At 48.8% G+C, this 18,294-nt stretch overlaps 1 protein-coding gene across 2 annotated transcripts in view; it reads right to left on the reverse strand.

The window, feature by feature from the left end:
* RGL2 (ral guanine nucleotide dissociation stimulator like 2) overlaps window positions 1–18,032 on the reverse strand; it is a 298,408-nt gene extending 280,376 nt beyond the window's left edge. For both annotated transcript variants that reach the window (XM_085621611.1, XM_085621535.1), the window contains exons 1-2: window positions 17,921–18,032; window positions 15,004–16,208 (exon numbers count right to left, since the gene is read on the reverse strand). In XM_085621611.1, the coding sequence (XP_085477737.1) occupies window positions 15,004–15,123 (120 nt within the window). In that variant the 5' untranslated portion in view covers window positions 15,124–16,208; window positions 17,921–18,032. The remainder of the gene's footprint in view (window positions 1–15,003; window positions 16,209–17,920) is intronic.
* Window positions 18,033–18,294: the final 262 nt, after the last annotated feature.

An 18,294-nucleotide genomic window follows, 5' to 3' on the forward strand; every position in this document is an offset into this window, starting at 1 on the left:
GCGGCGGGAAAAGCAGGTGTGGGCTCGGCGGCCCTCGAGAGGCTGGGGCGGCGGGAAAAGCAGGTGTGGGCTCGGCGGCCCTTGGGAGGCTGGGGCGGCGGGAAAAGCAGGTGTGGGCTCGGCGGCCCTCGGGAGGCTGGGGCGGCGGGAAAAGCAGGTGTGGGCTCGGCGGCCCTCGGGAGGCTGGTGCAGCGGGAAAGCAGGTGTGGTCTCGGCGGCCCTCGGGAGGCTGGTGCAGCGGGAGCGGCAGCAGGCACAGGAGCGTGGGGGTGACCAGGCCGAAGGCGCTGTGGTCACTGTTGGTGACTCTTGTACAAGTAGTACCACTAATTTACTAATCTCCCCAAGGAAAACATTTCCCATGCCATATGATGACGCAATCAACAAAGAGTTCCCTGCAAATACTGGGAAAGTGAGGCTGCAGGAGGAAACCACGGGATCGTCTGTCGATCCCGTGTCAACTAAGGACGACCCACTATTGAAGATTTTATTTTAGAACATGGCAGGGCTTCGTGCAAAGGTTGTAAACGGCGCCTGGTTAGACTTTGTCCACGACTTTGGCCTTTTATGCCTACAAGAAACTTGGGCGCCATTAGAACTACATATCGAGGGTTACAAAACATTCTTCTCCCCAGCCTTATCATCCTCCTCTGGTAGAGCTAAGGGTGGATTAATTATTTTTGTATCAAACATCCTCCAATTTACAAGTATAGTTCCTATAATGCTGGATGTCAATTTCCAAATCCTCGTTCTACATCAGAGTAATACCAATGCCATTGTACTTGTCAACTTCTATAATAACCTTCCTATGGATGAGCTGATAAAAACTATAAAATTAATACACTCCTCCCTTGAAGCATTAATAGTCAAGGTACGGAAGGATTTGACCATAATTTGGGGCGGGGATTTTAATCAGACCCTTTGCAAGCATAGTACTAACATAGTTTGCGTCATTGTGGATGAAAATGGTGACCCAATAACCCATTTTTCCCACACTCCATTCGGGCACTGTTTGAACGAAACCTTATGTGGCCTAGAACTTGGCCTTGTTAACGATCTGGCGAACCCTCCCATTCCGGTCAAACCTATCTTTAATGGTAGAGGGAAGTCAAACGCAATTGATTTCATCTTCATTTCAGTAACAGCTGGGAAGGACATACTAAATTGTAAAACCCATGACATTATCATCAGTGATCACCACCCAATTAGCGTTACTTTAACACTTACCAAGGGCCGAGAGAGTCGTATAAACACGACGAATCTAACCCAAAATAACCTCACATTAGATAGACTTAATGGTTATTCGTTAAGGTGGGAAAAGGTGGATCCCCAGGCCATCACTACTAGACTGCTTACGAACTTAAGACCAGCTCTTGATAAATGTCTTGACTTAGACGCTACTAGCGAGGAAATTATGGCCAATTTTCTGTTACTGAATACATTAATTAGTGAAATCCTCTTTGTCCACACAAAAACAGGTAATTTTAGAAGGAAAAGATGGTTCGATAGTGCTTGTACAAAAGCCTATAAGAACTTAAAAGTAGCACTAAATAAAAAGGATAGAACTCCCACGGAAATTGCAGCTCTTAGGAAGAAGTACAAACAGGTACAAAAAACTAGGAAAACAACGTTGAAAAAAGATCTCTGGACTCAATTACATATTTCATGTTCCATTGGGGATAGTGCTGTTTTTTGGAAGGTTGTGAAATCAACCTTTCTAGCAGATTCTACGGTGAATCCTAGCCTTGATGTTGCGATTGATGAACAGGTGTGGGTGGACTATTTTGAGCGGATATTCAGCCTCCCTCCATCCGCAACTCAATCGCCTTTATCTGAGCCAAACCTAACTCCCTTTCCCTTGCCGATCTACATAACACACAAGGAAGTGGAACTGGCTTTGAAGGCCAGTAAAACTGGTAAGGCCCCAGGCCCTGACGGGGTTCCAATTGACTTCTTGAAATCGAATATGGAACTCTGGTCCCCAATCGTAACTAGGGTCCTTAAGGCATCATGTGATGTGGGTCTTATTGACTCATGGTCCCAATCTATTCTTGTTCCTATATTCAAAAAAGGGGACCGCGAGTCACCATCCTGCTACCGGCCTATCTCCTTGCTGGACTCGTTGGGGAAAGTGGCCGGTCGCGTTATCTTGGATCGACTTCAGCAGTGGGCATCAGACAATAAAGTTCTGTCTGACCTACAGGGTGGGTTTCGCGAGGGTTTGGGCACTATAGAGCAAGCGCTTGATCTATCGCTACTAATTGGTAAATATGTAAACGCAAAGGGGGGGCACTCTATATGGCATACGTTGACCTCTCAGCGGCATTTGATTGCGTTAATCACACTAACTTGTGGGCCATTTTAGAAGACATGGGTATTGAGAGCTCTCTTTTAACATTTCTGCGTGAATTATACTAAGATGCCACAGCTAGAGTCAGATTTGGTGTGGGGGGTGAGTTAACAAAGTCGTTTAGAGTGGAACGTTGGGTAAGGCAGGGTTGTGTCCTGGCACCTTTTTTATTTAACCTGTATACCAATGGCCTAGAAAAAGTCATGGTTTCGGGGTCCCAGGACCTCCCCACTATAAATAAGCGCCCAATACCGATTCTACTCTACGCGGACGACGCTGTAATTCTAGCTCGTACCCCCATGGAGTTGCAGCGCGCCCTAGCAAAGTACCACACTTTTATGGCCAATCTTGGCCTAAAGATAAACATCAAAAATACGTTTGTCATGTCTGCAGGGCTAAGGGCGAAGAATATGAAGCCCATGTACATTGAAACTCAGAAATTAGAGCGCACTACCACCTATCCCTACTTGGGCGTAGTTTTTGACCACAAATCTTCTTGGAAGCCTGCTATTGAATCTAGGCAACTTACCTTCAAGAGGACAACAGCTGCTGTGGTTAACTTCGCAAACAAGTTAGGTAGTCGTTCCATTGTTGAACTCCTTGAGATATATAGAGCAAAATGTGTCTCTAGTGCAATATACGGGGCTGGGGTATGGGGTTTTACCAAGGTTGAGGAACTGCAAAGGGTGGAGAACAGTTTTTTAAGATTTCTTCTCACAGTCCCGCAGGGGACTTCGACCTACGCATGCCACTTGGAAACGGGTTTGACATCCATAACAGATTTGATAAAGATTCAACCCCTTCTCTTGTGGCACCGCATATGGTCGACCAATGAAACAACACTTTGTCGGGAATTCATTGAGGATTGTATATCTCTTGATAAAGCCCGAAAGATCAGCTGGATAGCGTATGTAAGCAAATTCTTTAGTGACCTTGGCATGCCACAGTACTATTCTTTCCCTCCCTCAATTGCAACAATACCGAGGAAGCGCTTTAAAAAGGCATGCCTGGTCCATCTAGAATCTCTCCGACTGTCTAGCGAGGTCTCTAAACCTACAGCTCAACACTCATTACAAATTCAAACATCGATGATGGTCCAGCCCTATTTAACTTTTAATCTTTCGGGCTATGAAAGATTTTTGCTAACTAGGCTTAGATTAAATATCTTTCACCATCTGGTCACTTTCCCCAAGATGAATACTTGGGAAAAATGTCCTCAACCTTGTTCTTGTGATGATAGCTCCCCCCAAACAACGATTCATACAATCTTGTTTTGCAAATTTTACCAAGACCTGAGGAAACAGTGGCTTGTTCCAATTTTGAAAGTCTTGGGCCTACGCAGGTGCCGACCAGCATTTCTTGCTCTTCTGTGTTTAGATGCGGAACCTTTTGCTAAATCAATATCAATTTTCTTGAAATTGGTTGTTAAGCATAGGCAGAACTTAGAGTAAGAATGGGACCCATCTCTCTCGACATGAACGATGGCCTTTCTATTACTGATGTCTTAGAATCTGATGCCCCGTAAACGTTTTTTTGAAATGTTTTGACACAACATACTATACTCCTATTGTCGTAGCTTGCAAATTTGGAGTTTAGACTGTTACCCTACTGGAGGTACGGTTTATTGAGAAAATTCTGAATTGGTTGTCTATTTCTTATTTTTTTTTTTTTTTAATCTAGATGTAAATATATTGTGCTTTTATGGATGTTTTCTCAGCAACCGAATAAAGCTTGATTTGATTTGATTTGATTTGAATCATATATGAAGATCCTAGAAAAATATGTACATTATTTCTGCATATGTTGCTTGCCTTTTATCATTCCGTAGCAGGGTATGCTGAAGGAGGAAGGCGTTGAAGCCATAAACACAAATAATTCATCACATGAGCTAAACAAACCTTATAGACAGGCATGATTATAACCCGCTCTCAGTCTCAAAAAGTGGCATTTTAAATTTTGAAAGAGCATCAGATGCAACTTAGATTGTTCAGGAAGTTATCCCTTCCCAAAATCCTTCAGCCTCTACTCTACGCCACCCCACTCTACTTTACGCCACCCCACACTACTCTACTCCACTGTACACTGCTCAACCAAACCGTATGCCATTCCAACCCACTCTATGCCTTTCAACTTTACACCACTCTACTCTGTGCCACTCTACTCACTCTACACAACTCTACCCCTTCTACTCCACGCCACTCCACTCTATGGCACTCTATTCTACGCCACGCCACTCTATGCCACTTTATCCTTCTCCACTCCAGTCTACTCTATGCCACTCCACTCTATGGCACTCTATTCTACGCCACTCCACTCTATGCCACTTTATCCTTCTCCACTCCAGTCTACTCTATGCCACTCAACTCCACTCTATGCTACTCGGTGCTACTCCACTCCACACCACTCTATGCCACCCCACTCTACTCTCCTCTACGCCACTAACTTTTGGCCATGTTGAGCAGCAGCCGTGGAGTCTCCCGCACATTCGCCCCCACCGTAGATCTCAATCAGATAACTGGATTTAGGTCTCCCCTACAGTGCCTGCCCCGTTTCTTAATTTGAGAGCATTGATATATCTGACGTGGACGGACGTAAGATCAAGTTGTTTAGTTGCTTCAAAAACATTGACAAAGTCACACAACAGAACCATTTACCTTTTCTATTGTATTTTAAGTTATGTTAAACAGCAGCGCGGTTGCTGTGCAGCACGGCTGAAAGTAAAAATAAAAGGTAGTAGGAGGCGGTCAGCGTGGACCACGTAGCAGTGTTTTATTCTGACTTTCAGCCAATCAGCAGAAAAGCTGCGCTGCTGTAAAACATGGCTAAAACATTTGAGCAAGCCAACAGATCCCACATAGACGAAGCCTATTGCCTTTGCCAATGCTTGCTAATATGTACGTTTGCTCCCTGGTTAAATTATGTAAGAGCCTGGGGGTTAATTCACTATAAACAGAGATATTGGTACTAAATGTAAAGCAAAGTCCTTTTGCCCTCCCCAGCCCAGAAGTCCTGGTGCACTCCCCATCCCCCAGAAGTCCTGGCGCCCTCCCCAGCCCAGAAGTCCTGGCGCCCTCCCCAGCCCAGAAGTCCTGGCGCCCTCCCTAGCCCAGAAGTCCTGGCGCCCTCCCCAGCCCAGAAGTCCTGGCGCCCTCCCCAGCCCAGAAGTCCTGGCGCCCTCCCCAGCCCAGACGGGCGCCCTCCCCAGCCCAGAAGTCCTGGCGCCCTCCCCAGCCCAGAAGTCATGGCGCCCTCCCCAGCCCAGAAGTCCTGGTGCCCTCCCCAGCCCAGAAGTCCTGGCGCCCTCCCCATCCCCCAGAAGTCCTGGCGCCCTCCCCATCCCCCAGAAGTCCTGGCGCCCTCCCCATCCCCCAGAAGTCCTGGCACCCTCCCTAGCCCAGAAGTCCTGGCGCCCTCCCCAGCCCAGAAGTCCTGGCGCCCTCCCCAGCCCAGAAGTCCTGGCGCCCTCCCCATTCCCCAGAAGTCCTGGCGCCCTCCCCATTCCCCAGAAGTCCTGGCGCCCTCCCCATCCCAGAAGTCCTGGCACCCTCCCCAGCCCATAAGTCCTGGCGCCCTCCCCAGCCCAGAAGTCCTGGCGTCCTCCCTAGCCCAGAAGTCCTGGCGCCCTCCCCATCCCAGAAGTCCTGGCGCCCTCCCCAGCCCAGAAGTCCTGGCGCCCTCTCCAGCCCAGAAGTCCTAGCGCCCTCCCAAGCCCAGAAGTCCTTGTGTCCTCCCCAGCCCAGATGTCCTGGCGCCCTCCTCAGCCCAGAAGTCCTGGTGCCCTCCCCAGCCCAGAAGTGCTGGTGCCCTCCCCAGCCCAGAAGTCCTGGTGCCCTCCCCAACCCAGAAGTCCTGGCGCCCTCCCCAGCCCAGAAGTCCTGGCACCCTCCCCATCCCCCAGAAGTCCTGGCGCCCTCCCCCAGAAGTCCTGGCGCCCTCCCCAGCCCAGTGAAATCCTTGGAACGCATAGGCGATAAAAGTGACGGTCATTTATCTATAGGACATCAAACATCTCCCATGACCTCTGTTTTGTCATTGGGCTGCAGAGAGCTCAGGCCGTCCATCACACTCAGGGTTTATACAGTGACATCCGCCCTTGCTCGTGGTTAGATGGCTTTATTGTCGATCTCACTTCCGGGTTTCTATAATTGGCTTTCCTCCCTATTCTGTGTTTGTTCTTCTGTGAATTCCTGCTTTTTATTGGTAGGGTGTATCCTTCCACTGCATAACACAAGCAAAGGTGTCTAAGACAGTGGGTCGGGAGCCGCATTAAATTAGGATGTCCTTAAATTCTGTATTTATCTTTAAAGCGCATTTGCTCTTCTTTAAAGACAGAGGGCAAGTGTCAGGCTATGTCTTCTGACAAATTGCTGCTTATGTTTTTAACATGGGGATTGTTGTCTACAAACTCCTCTTGCTTTGCACTCAGTGAAAGAAAAGTAAAGTGGATTATGTGACAATCTTGCTGGGGTACAGAGAGTGTGTAAGGAAGGGCTGTAGGGTGTCATTTTTGTAACACACAACAAGATGTAAATGAACTGTAGACGTTCAGCAGTTTAGGAAAGCAAAGAAGAAGCACTCTTGTTTGTGCTTCTGATGTGTGCTGAAAACAGAGATTTTTTAGAATAAAAAAAATCAACACACTTCACCTTGTGATGCACAAATGATAAGTTTTCACTGAAACCTGATTTCCAAACATTTTCATTTCCGAGCAGCATAATTTTATCAGTCAAACTGTATTGTATGTGCAAATTTAGTTGACATTTCAATGGAAAGTGTGCTGTCTGTAAATGACCGTGTGCCACAACACCATGCTATAGTTACATTAAAAGACCGGCCCGCCTCATGTCCATTAAATCAAGGCGGGTAGTGAAAGATTGTCGATCTAAAAATGGGTCATGGTTCTTAAAGGTTTGGGAAGCAGAGGTCTTGCATATCCAGTGGCACCATGGAACCCAAAGGTACCAAAGACAACTATGACCCCTGGCACCACCGATGACCAATTTTACCTTGGATGTTCAAGATTTCTTCCTATTTTTATAGGATTTTGTAAATTGTGAAACAAGCCCTAAATGAAAGCCAGATCGCTGCATACAGGAGGACCGGGCGCCGGTGCAATGTTAGAGAGAATTATACACTGCGACAAAGAGGGCTAGGCTACAGCAATCAAGCATGAAGCAGCAATGAAAGGAAGCAGACAGTGCACAAAGACAGAATGTTTAATTCTAATCAAGAGAGGGACACTGAAAGGCTTGTCAGGATACATCAATTAAACTAGCACCGTAAGGCGTGATCCCCCAAACAAAACCTAGATCACCACAGTAAGTCTAACTCATCAGAGAGAGTGTCTTCACATGGCAACTTGAGGTTTCCATGGGCACCCCAAGGATGTCTATGGCTAGTTCGGACAGAGAGGGCTAGCGGCATTGACCAAGGAGATCACGGATACACAAAATCAGCATGGTTAATCAAACTCACCATGGACTCTCAAGAGCACCAAAACACACCACACGAAAATAACCAACATCACTACAGTAACCCAAGCTTACGAAGAATATCCATGCTCACCTCTGTAACCCGAGTTTACAAAGAATATCCATGCTCACCACAGTGACCCAAGCTCACCGAGAACAGCCATGCTAACCACAGTAACCCAAGCTTACGAAGAATATCCATGCTCACCACAGTGACCCAAGCTTACCAAGAACAGCCATGCTAACCACAGTAACCCAAGCTTACGAAGAATATCCATGCTCACCACAGTGACCCAAGCTTACCAAGAATATTCATGCTCACCACAGTGACCCAAGCTTACCAAGAATACTCATGCTCACCACAGTGACCCAAGCTTACCAAGAACAGCCATGCTCACCACAGTGACCCAAGCTTACCAAGAATACTCATGCTCACCACAGTAACCCAAGCTTACGAAGAATATCCATGCTCACCACAGTGACCCAAGCTTACCAAGAACAGCCATGCTCACCACAGTGACCCAAGCTTACCAAGAATATCCATGCTCACCACAGTGACCCAAGCTTACCAAGAACAGCCATGCTCACCACAGTAACCCAAGCTTACGAAGAATATCCATGCTCACCACAGTGACCCAAGCTTACCAAGAATACTCATGCTCACCTCAGTGACCCAAGCTTACGAAGAATATCCATGCTCACCACAGTGACCCAAGCTCACGAAGAATATCCATGCTCACCACAGTGACCCAAGCTTACCAAGAACAGCCATGCTAACCACAGTAACCCAAGCTTACGAAGAATATCCATGCTCACCACAGTGACCCAAGCTTACCAAGAATACTCATGCTCACCACAGTGACCCAAGCTTACGAGGAATACTCATGCTAACCACAGTGACCCAAGCTTACCAAGAATACTCATGCTCACCTCAGTGACCCAAGCTTACGAAGAATATCCATGCTCACCACGGTGACCCAAGCTTACCAAGAACAGCCATGCTAACCACAGTAACCCAAGCTCACAAGAATATCCATGCTCACCACAGTGACCCAAGCTTACCAAGAACAGCCATGCTCACCTCTGTAACCCAAGCTTACCAAGAATATCCATGCTCACCACAGTGACCCAAGCTTACCAAGAACAGCCATGCTCACCACAGTAACCCAAGCTCACAAGAATATCCATGCTCACCACAGTAACCCAAGCTTACCAAGAATACTCATGCTCACCTCAGTGACCCAAGCTTACCAAGAATACTCATGCTCACCACAGTGACCCAAGCTTACGAAGAATATCCATGCTCACCACAGTGACCCAAGCTTACCAAGAATACTCATGCTCACCACAGTGACCCAAGCTTACGAAGAATATCCATGCTCACCACAGTGACCCAAGCTTACCAAGAATACTCATGCTCACCTCAGTGACCCAAGCTTACGAAGAATACTCATGCTCACCACAGTGACCCAAGCTTACCAAGAATACTCATGCTCACCACAGTAACCCAAGCTCACGAGAATATCCATGCTCACCTCTGTAACCCAAGCTTACCAAGAATATCCATGCAAACCACAGTAACCCAAGCTTACCAAGAACAGCCATGCTAACCACAGTGATCCAAGCTTACCAAGGACAGCCGTGCTCACCACAGTAACCCAAGCTCACGGAGAATATCCATGCTCACCTCTGTAACCCAAGCTTACCAAGAACAGCCATGCTAACCACAGTAACCCAAGCTTACGAAGAATATCCATGCTCACCACAGTGACCCAAGCTTACCAAGAATACTCATGCTCACCGCAGTGACCCAAGCTCACGGAGAATATCCATGCTCACCACAGTGACCCAAGCTTACCAAGAACAGCCATGCTAACCACAGTAACCCAAGCTTATGAAGAATACTCATGCTCACCACAGTGACCCAAGCTTCCCAAGAACAGCCATGCTAACCACAGTAACCCAAGCTCACGGAGAATATCCATGCTCACCACAGTGACCCAAGCTTACCAAGAATACTCATGCTCACCACAGTGACCCAAGCTTACCAAGAACAGCCATGCTAACCACAGTAACCCAAGCTCACGGAGAATATCCATGCTCACCACAGTGACCCAAGCTTACCAAGAACAGCCATGCTCACCACAGTAACCCAAGCTCACAAGAATACTCATGCTCACCTCAGTGACCCAAGCTTACCAAGAATATCCATGCTAACCACAGTAACCCAAGCTTACCAAGAACAGCCATGCTCACCACAGTAACCCAAGCTTACGAAGAATATCCATGCTCACCACAGTAACCCAAGCTTACCAAGAACAGCCATGCTAACCACAGTAACCCAAGCTTACCAAGAACAGCCATGCTCACCACAGTGACCCAAGCTTACCAAGAACAGCCATGCTCACCACAGTAACCCAAGCTTACGAAGAATATCCATGCTCACCACAGTGACCCAAGCTTACCAAGAACAGCCATGCTCACCACAGTAACCCAAGCTTACGAAGAATATCCATGCTCACCACAGTGACCCAAGCTTACCAAGAATACTCATGCTCACCTCAGTGACCCAAGCTTACGAAGAATATCCATGCTCACCACAGTGACCCAAGCTTACCAAGAACAGCCATGCTAACCACAGTAACCCAAGCTTACGAAGAATATCCATGCTCACCACAGTGACCCAAGCTTACCAAGAATACTCATGCTCACCACAGTGACCCAAGCTTACGAAGAATACTCATGCTAACCACAGTGACCCAAGCTTACCAAGAATACTCATGCTCACCTCAGTGGCCCAAGCTTACGAAGAATATCCATGCTCACCACAGTGACCCAAGCTTACCAAGAACAGCCATGCTAACCACAGTAACCCAAGCTCACAAGAATATCCATGCTCACCACAGTGACCCAAGCTTACCAAGAACAGCCATGCTCACCTCTGTAACCCAAGCTTACCAAGAATATCCATGCTCACCACAGTGACCCAAGCTTACCAAGAACAGCCATGCTCACCACAGTAACCCAAGCTCACAAGAATATCCATGCTCACCACAGTAACCCAAGCTTACCAAGAACAGCCATGCTAACCACAGTAACCCAAGCTTACGAAGAATAGCCGTGCTCACCACAGTAACCCAAGCTTACGAAGAATAGCCATGCTCACCACAGTGACCAAAGCTTACCAAGAACAGCCGTGCTCACCACAGTTACCCAAGCTTACCAAGAATGCTCATGCTCACCTCAGTGACCCAAGCTTACGAAGAATACCCATGCTCACCACAGTGACCCAAGCTTACCAAGAATATCCATGCTCACCACAGTGACCCAAGCTTACCAAGAATACTCATGCTCACCACAGTGACCCAAGCTTACGAAGAATATCCATGCTCACCACAGTGACCCAAGCTTACCAAGAATACTCATGCTCACCTCAGTGACCCAAGCTTACGAAGAATACTCATGCTCACCACAGTGACCCAAGCTTACCAAGAATACTCATGCTCACCACAGTAACCCAAGCTCACGAGAATATCCATGCTCACCTCTGTAACCCAAGCTTACCAAGAATATCCATGCAAACCACAGTAACCCAAGCTTACCAAGAACAGCCATGCTAACCACAGTGATCCAAGCTTACCAAGGACAGCCGTGCTCACCACCGTAACCCAAGCTCACGGAGAATATCCATGCTCACCTCTGTAACCCAAGCTTACCAAGAACAGCCATGCTAACCACAGTAACCCAAGCTTACGAAGAATATCCATGCTCACCACAGTGACCCAAGCTTACCAAGAATACTCATTCTCACCACAGTGACCCAAGCTCACGGAGAATATCCATGCTCACCACAGTGACCCAAGCTTACCAAGAACAGCCATGCTAACCACAGTAACCCAAGCTTACGAAGAATACTCATGCTCACCACAGTGACCCAAGCTTCCCAAGAACAGCCATGCTAACCACAGTAACCCAAGCTCACGGAGAATATCCATGCTCACCACAGTGACCCAAGCTTACCAAGAATACTCATGCTCACCACAGTGACCCAAGCTTACCAAGAACAGCCATGCTAACCACAGTAACCCAAGCTCACGGAGAATATCCATGCTCACCACAGTGACCCAAGCTTACCAAGACCAGCCATGCTCACCACAGTGACCCAAGCTTACCAAGAACAGCCATGCTCACCACAGTAACCCAAGCTCACAAGAATACTCATGCTCACCTCAGTGACCCAAGCTTACCAAGAACAGCCATGCTCACCACAGTAACCCAAGCTTACGAAGAATATCCATGCTCACCACAGTAACCCAAGCTTACCAAGAACAGCCATGCTAACCACAGTAACCCAAGCTTACCAAGAACAGCCATGCTCACCACAGTGACCCAAGCTTACGAAGAATATCCATGCTCACCACAGTAACCCAAGCTTACCAAGAACAGCCATGCTAACCACAGTAACCCAAGCTTACGAAGAATACTCATGCTCACCACAGTGACCCAAGCTTACCAAGAATACTCATGCTCACCACAGTGACCCAAGCTTACCAAGAATACCCATGCTCACCACAGTGACCCAAGCTTACCAAGAACACCCATGCTCACCACAGTAACCCAAGCTTACGAAGAATATCCATGCTCACCACAGTGACCCAAGCTTACCAAGAATACTCATGCTCACCTCAGTGACCCAAGCTTACGAAGAATACCCATGCTCACCACAGTGACCCAAGCTTACCAAGAATACTCATGCTCACCTCAGTGACCCAAGCTTACCAAGAACAGCCATGCTAACCACAGTAACCCAAGCTCACGGAGAATATCCATGCTCACCACAGTAACCCAAGCTCACAAGAATATCCATGCTCCCCTCGGTAACCCAGGATTATTGAGAATATCCGTGCTCACCCAGTAGTCCAAGCTTACCAAGAACACCCATGCTCACCAAAGTAACCAAATCTTACCACTAAATTACCTTAAATCAAAAAGCTTTGCCCGTAAACTATCCAGAAGATAGCCTAGCTTTGATCCTTTTACAGAAGGAAGAAGGCTGAACTCAGATCCACTGATGATTCCAGAATGTGGGCTCTGGATCAGAGAAGGGCCGTCCTCTCTCCTAGCCACGATCTGCAGACCTTAGTGGATCAAGACTCTGTTTGCAGTGCTGGGACTTACAGACCCTGTGAGTTTGTGAGAAACCAAATGAGTTTGCAGATAAATGCGTTTTTAATTAGTTTTCTTTATGAACAAATAAAAATGAGCGCCTGTGTTTGGGAGTGATCGTCAGGTTGTACAATGCTGAGATAAACGTGGCCGCAGAATGCCAAGGTACTTGGAGCCTCGAGGTTATGTATTGAGAAAGGTGGCTAGAGTGACTTCCTGCAATTCAGTCATGAGTGAATTATGGACCCAGCAAAGGTTTCCCAGCAATCAAGAGAAGTAGAGGGCTGATCTTGCAGAGCATCTGGACAGAACAGATACGGGTGGCAGGGATCTTATGCTTCTGAATGGAAAGAGACTTTGGGCCCGATTGGCAAAGGTAAAGTTAGACTAAAAGTCTAAGTTTAGACCTGAAGTGTAACTTTGCCGCTAGTAAAGTTAGACTTTTGGTCTAAGTTTAGACTAAAAGTCTAAGTTGAGACTTGAAGTCTAACTTTGCTAGCAGTAAAGTTAAACTTTCGGTCTAAGTTTAGACTGAAAGTCTAAGTTTAGACCAACTTTGCTAGTAGTAAAGTTAGACTTTTAGTCTAAGTTTAGACTAAAAGTCTAAGTTTAGACCTAAAGTCTAACTTTACTAGTAGTAAAGTTAGACTTTAGGTCTAAGGTTAGACTTCAGGTCTAAACTTAGATTTTGGTCTAAGTTTACCTTTGTGAATTGGACCCAACGTCTGATCAAACATACAATAAAAGTTGTGGCTGGTGAGCAATGGGCAGGGTGGACCCTAGCCTGGGAGGTCACCAGAGTGATGTCCAGATGGTAGAAGAACCAGTGAAGATCAACGCTACAGTTTATTGAAGTTGAAATTTAGGGCACGCTCCATCAGCCAAGACGTTCATGTGGAGAACACGAGCGGGAATCAGGTTGAGGTGAGCTTAGGGTCAACCCTAAGGAAGATCTAAGTGACATCAGCATAGGCCACGATGGATAGCCCGATCAAATGTATGTGACGAGTAAGTTGGATCAACCTAGATATAAAACAGGGCAGAACTAAGTGATGCTCCCTGTGGAACACCATAGGTAGAATATGAACCTCTTATGACCAACAAGAAAGAGCTAAGAAAGAAAGAGCTAAGCCAGACTACAGCATCGCCACATATACCAAACGCCAAGAGGCATGTAACCAAAATACAGAGTGACACCGCGTGCCAAGCTTCAGAAAGAGCCAACAGGATAAGGGCGACAATACCACCCTGATTCAGCGCCATTCTAACCTCATCTGCAACATTAGGAAGAACCGGACTTGTACTATAGCTTGGCCTAAATCCAGACTGAACGGGAACATGGACATAGATCTCTTCTGGATGTGACGTGTGGAAGAGGCAGTAAGGGCATCGGGCAGTAATTGCATCATTTTACATGGTTCTGAAGAGGGGTTTCCTTTGGAAGAGGCCCAGTACCAGCCTGTTTCCAAGCTTCAGGCAAAGAGGCCAATGGCAGAGATTCATTACAAACCTGGAAAACACCAATACATATGAGCAGAGTACAACCAAAATACAATCCGAGGTAGGCCAGGATCTAAGAATGACCAAATGTAACGGAGAAGAAGACCCAATCCCACCAAATTCAGAACGAGGCAATGAAAAAGAAGGAATTTTCTTGGAACCAGCCGATAAAACTCTCATGTGGCTTGAGAACCAAATTGTGTCCGTGCTGGTGGTGGGGACTGGAGTGCACCATGAAGGTGAGCGCTGGATGGAGAAACTGTGATTGGCCTTCTGCCACAGGCGGCTAACAGAGATTCAAGGGACGGGCCCCACAGACAGTTGGAGCACGGCTGAGTGGTCTATCAGGAGGAAGTGGTCCGTGCTCGCTAACCGCTTGCACCTTCTGTCTTACTGCTGGGAACCTCCAAAACCCCACCCAGAGAGGTTTCGGTAAGGGTTTAACCAGAGACAAAGCTGAAAATAACACCACAGGCAACAATTTCACGAGAGCACGAGGGCCTCTTTTACACTTACCGGCTCGGGTTCAGGGCTAGTGGGATGGCGCACCCGGAACCCGCTCAAGACCACTCCGTGCTCTCCGGACAGCTCGGTCTTCACGCCATCCAACATGTGGCGCATTGTTCGAGGCAGCATGGCAGCGGGCAGGTCAGGCAATACTTCCCACCTCTAGCGATAGAAAATGCAGCATAAGGGTTGCGTCATTCCAACATTGGTCAAAGAAGGCCTCGAGGTGGTATATACAATGCCTTCTCACCACCATTGCTTTGGTGAGCATGGCGGAAGCACAATGGACCCCGCCAGAGTGACGGCCGACCTCCGCTGAGATGGTTCTGCTAGGAGAGCGGAAATATCACAGTGGTCGGCCATCTTGGATTGTAGAAGGTGTGAAATGGTTCGCCAGTGTCTTCTAGAACTGCTGGGTGCTACCACACGTGAGTATCCTTGGACAGCGTGACCTCATGCAAGGGAGCAGGCGCGGCAGGGCATGTTCTGGTCACTTCCTGTCAGAGTCTTTCTACTTCCTAGGTCGTTGGCTGAATGGTTCCTGCCTCGGACGCCTCCTGACACATCAGTCCTATGAGACCAGCAATGTTAGCCTTCCTGCATCTCCAAGGGTGGGAGTGGTCTCTGGGTCACCTCGGAGCCAAAGGGTCCAGTCCCAGCAGGGACCTCCTGTCCACCCCACGCCCAATGCGCGCCAGCTACGTCCACGCAAAGCCCTATCCGGGTGGGCTGCGAGACTCCACCCAACCTTCAAGCTTCGGCGGCCTACCGCTATAAGAGAGGGCCCTAAAAAAAGAACTCTCGTAATGACGCGGGACCCGGAGCCCTGGCGCGTGGCCACCACCAGTCCATGCCCCTCGGCTTCCTGTCCAGCACCTTTTCCGGCAGCTGTGGCTTAGATTTAAGGTCGCAGAGGGTCTTATCTTTTCCTGGATCGGGAAGTGGTCTGGGAGCGCGCCTTCCCCGCCTTCTCTTCCTCTTCCTCAGCACAAAGGACCCCAGACAGACGTCCCTGTTCCTGGCCTGGCGAGAGGTCTCTGCCAGCAGCGGCGCTGTCCAGGCCGCAGGGTTCTCCCCAGGGAACGCCGAGGCTGGCCTGCGCCAAGAGATCCTTGCAGATGACTTCAAGGCGCAATCTTCAGGCGCTGCTGGAGCAAGAGTCCATCCAATAGCTGAGAATCAGCAGCCTGGCTTCGGTTCTCCAACTGCAGGTTCTAGACGCAGATAAAAATAAATGCACAAATTAGAGACATGGGGGTGACATATCAAAGTAAGACACGTTTCTAGTTCGCGATGTAAACCTCAGAGGCAGAATTAGGCCTCCTGAAACTCTGAGATGTCCCAGGGCAGATAAAGATACATGCGTCAGACGCTGAGCCTCGTGTCCTCAAGTATAACAAACCTCACTCCTTTGGGGTGTCATGTCAAGCATCGAGAGCATTCATCAGTGACGTACACAGCCTCTAAACCCTCTGAGACGCCGCTCGAGACAGTTCCTAAGGACAGACCGGGTCTGGTGGCCTTGTGGGCTAATGCCTCCACAGTAGGCCCCCTGTGTTTGACCTCATGGTCACAGGTTCAAATCCTGGCAGCCAGGTCCACTCAGCCTTTCATCCTTCTATGGTCGATAAAATGAGTACCGTTGAGTTGGCTAACATTAAACATCTGTTGTCCAGCTGCTTTACAAATACACGCGATGTTATGATGAGCTGAGAGCGCTCTCGAGGCACAGACGCGAGACCCTCACAGTCAGACCTAGAAGCTTCTCACGGAAGCCACAGACCATGTGATGTCACACCAAGGATCTAGAACCTTCTCACTGACGTCACCGATCTCAAACTATGGATGTAAACCAGAGAGGGGAGATAGCCACAGACCCTGTGATGTCACACTAAGGATCTAGAACCTTCTCACTGACATCACCAATCTTAAACTATGGATGTAAACCCGAGAGGGGAGATAGCCACAGACCCTGTGATGTCACACCAAGGATCTAGAACCTTCTCATGGGCAGCTAGACCCCAAAAATACACACTAGCTGTTTGCAGAGGTCTTAAAATTCCTTCATCTTTAGGGGTGTATGTCCACCCAGTCCCCGACTCCCTTCCTCTGTGACCCCAAATAACCACTCCTGCAGCAAGTCTCGAAAATCTCACCCTAAGGTAGCCCTCGTCTCTCTCAAACCGTGAACCCTCACATACTCGGCCCTGGACGACCCCCGCCCTCTCTCTCAGATGGGACCCTACTGCCTCCATCCGACATTAATGACTTGCCCCAGCCCCTCCGGCTGCAACGCCATCGTGGTAAAGGATGTTTCCCCAACAAGGCTTCATCACGCAATGTTCCAGCTACCACTCCCTCTCTGGCCCCCAAAGGTTCACCCCTTCAACACACGTTATCTGCCCATCCCCCCCGGGCACCACTATTTGGGCAGGGACGCCATGGGCCCTGGTGCACGCAGGGAAAACGAAATGGTCCCGTTGACTGCCGCTGGCGTAGTAAAATACAGCATTTTCAGGACCCAATGGTCCCCATGAGGGCTCAGGGCCCCGGTGCCACTGCACCTGCTGTACTGACGGAAGCCACGCCCCTGCGGGGCACCCAAAAGTCCCACTCTTCCGCATCCCCTTTTTCTGTTCCCAACACTGTACCCCAAACCTTTATCCTGCTGCACACCGTTTCCTGCCATTTCCTTCCTGGTACCCCAGAGTCTCACCCCTCAGCACCCCCTTTCCACCCTCCCTTCCTAAAATACCCCAGGGTCACTTACCTCCATCGCACCTACATTCTTCTCTCTCGCTAATGCCCCCCCCACAAAAAGTTTCATCCTGGGGCAGAGTATAATTTGGCCACCGCCTAGGTGATACCCCAGGACGCACCACTAGGGCGCCCCCTCCCGCCCCTCAGATTGCCCCCAAGGTCTCACCTCGAACTTCTCTGCTGCTGCACAGTTTCCTGGAGAGGGGAAGCCGCCTGTTTGTGGTGAGAGAGAGTACAGTTCCCTCTCCCCACACCCTGCCTTTCTCCCTCCCTCCTTCCTAGCACGCCCCGTCACCTCCCCCCCCCCCTCCCTCCCCACAGCAGCAGCTCGAGGCGCTCACACCCAGGCGGGAGGAGGTGGCGCTACCATGGCCTGGGGGCGGAGGGAGGGAAGGAAGGGGGCGAGGAGGGAGAGGCGCTGGACGGACGGACACCAGGGAGCGGGGCTGAACTTGGAGGAAAGGCCTCGGAGAACCACTGTGTACAGAGGAGATATGCAGACGTGTGTATATATAGCGCCTCCTCGGCCACGTGTGTAAA

Source organism: Triturus cristatus, chromosome 1_1 (assembly GCF_964204655.1).
Source record: "Triturus cristatus chromosome 1_1, aTriCri1.1, whole genome shotgun sequence".
In the NCBI taxonomy this organism is placed as follows: domain Eukaryota; kingdom Metazoa; phylum Chordata; class Amphibia; order Caudata; family Salamandridae; genus Triturus; species Triturus cristatus.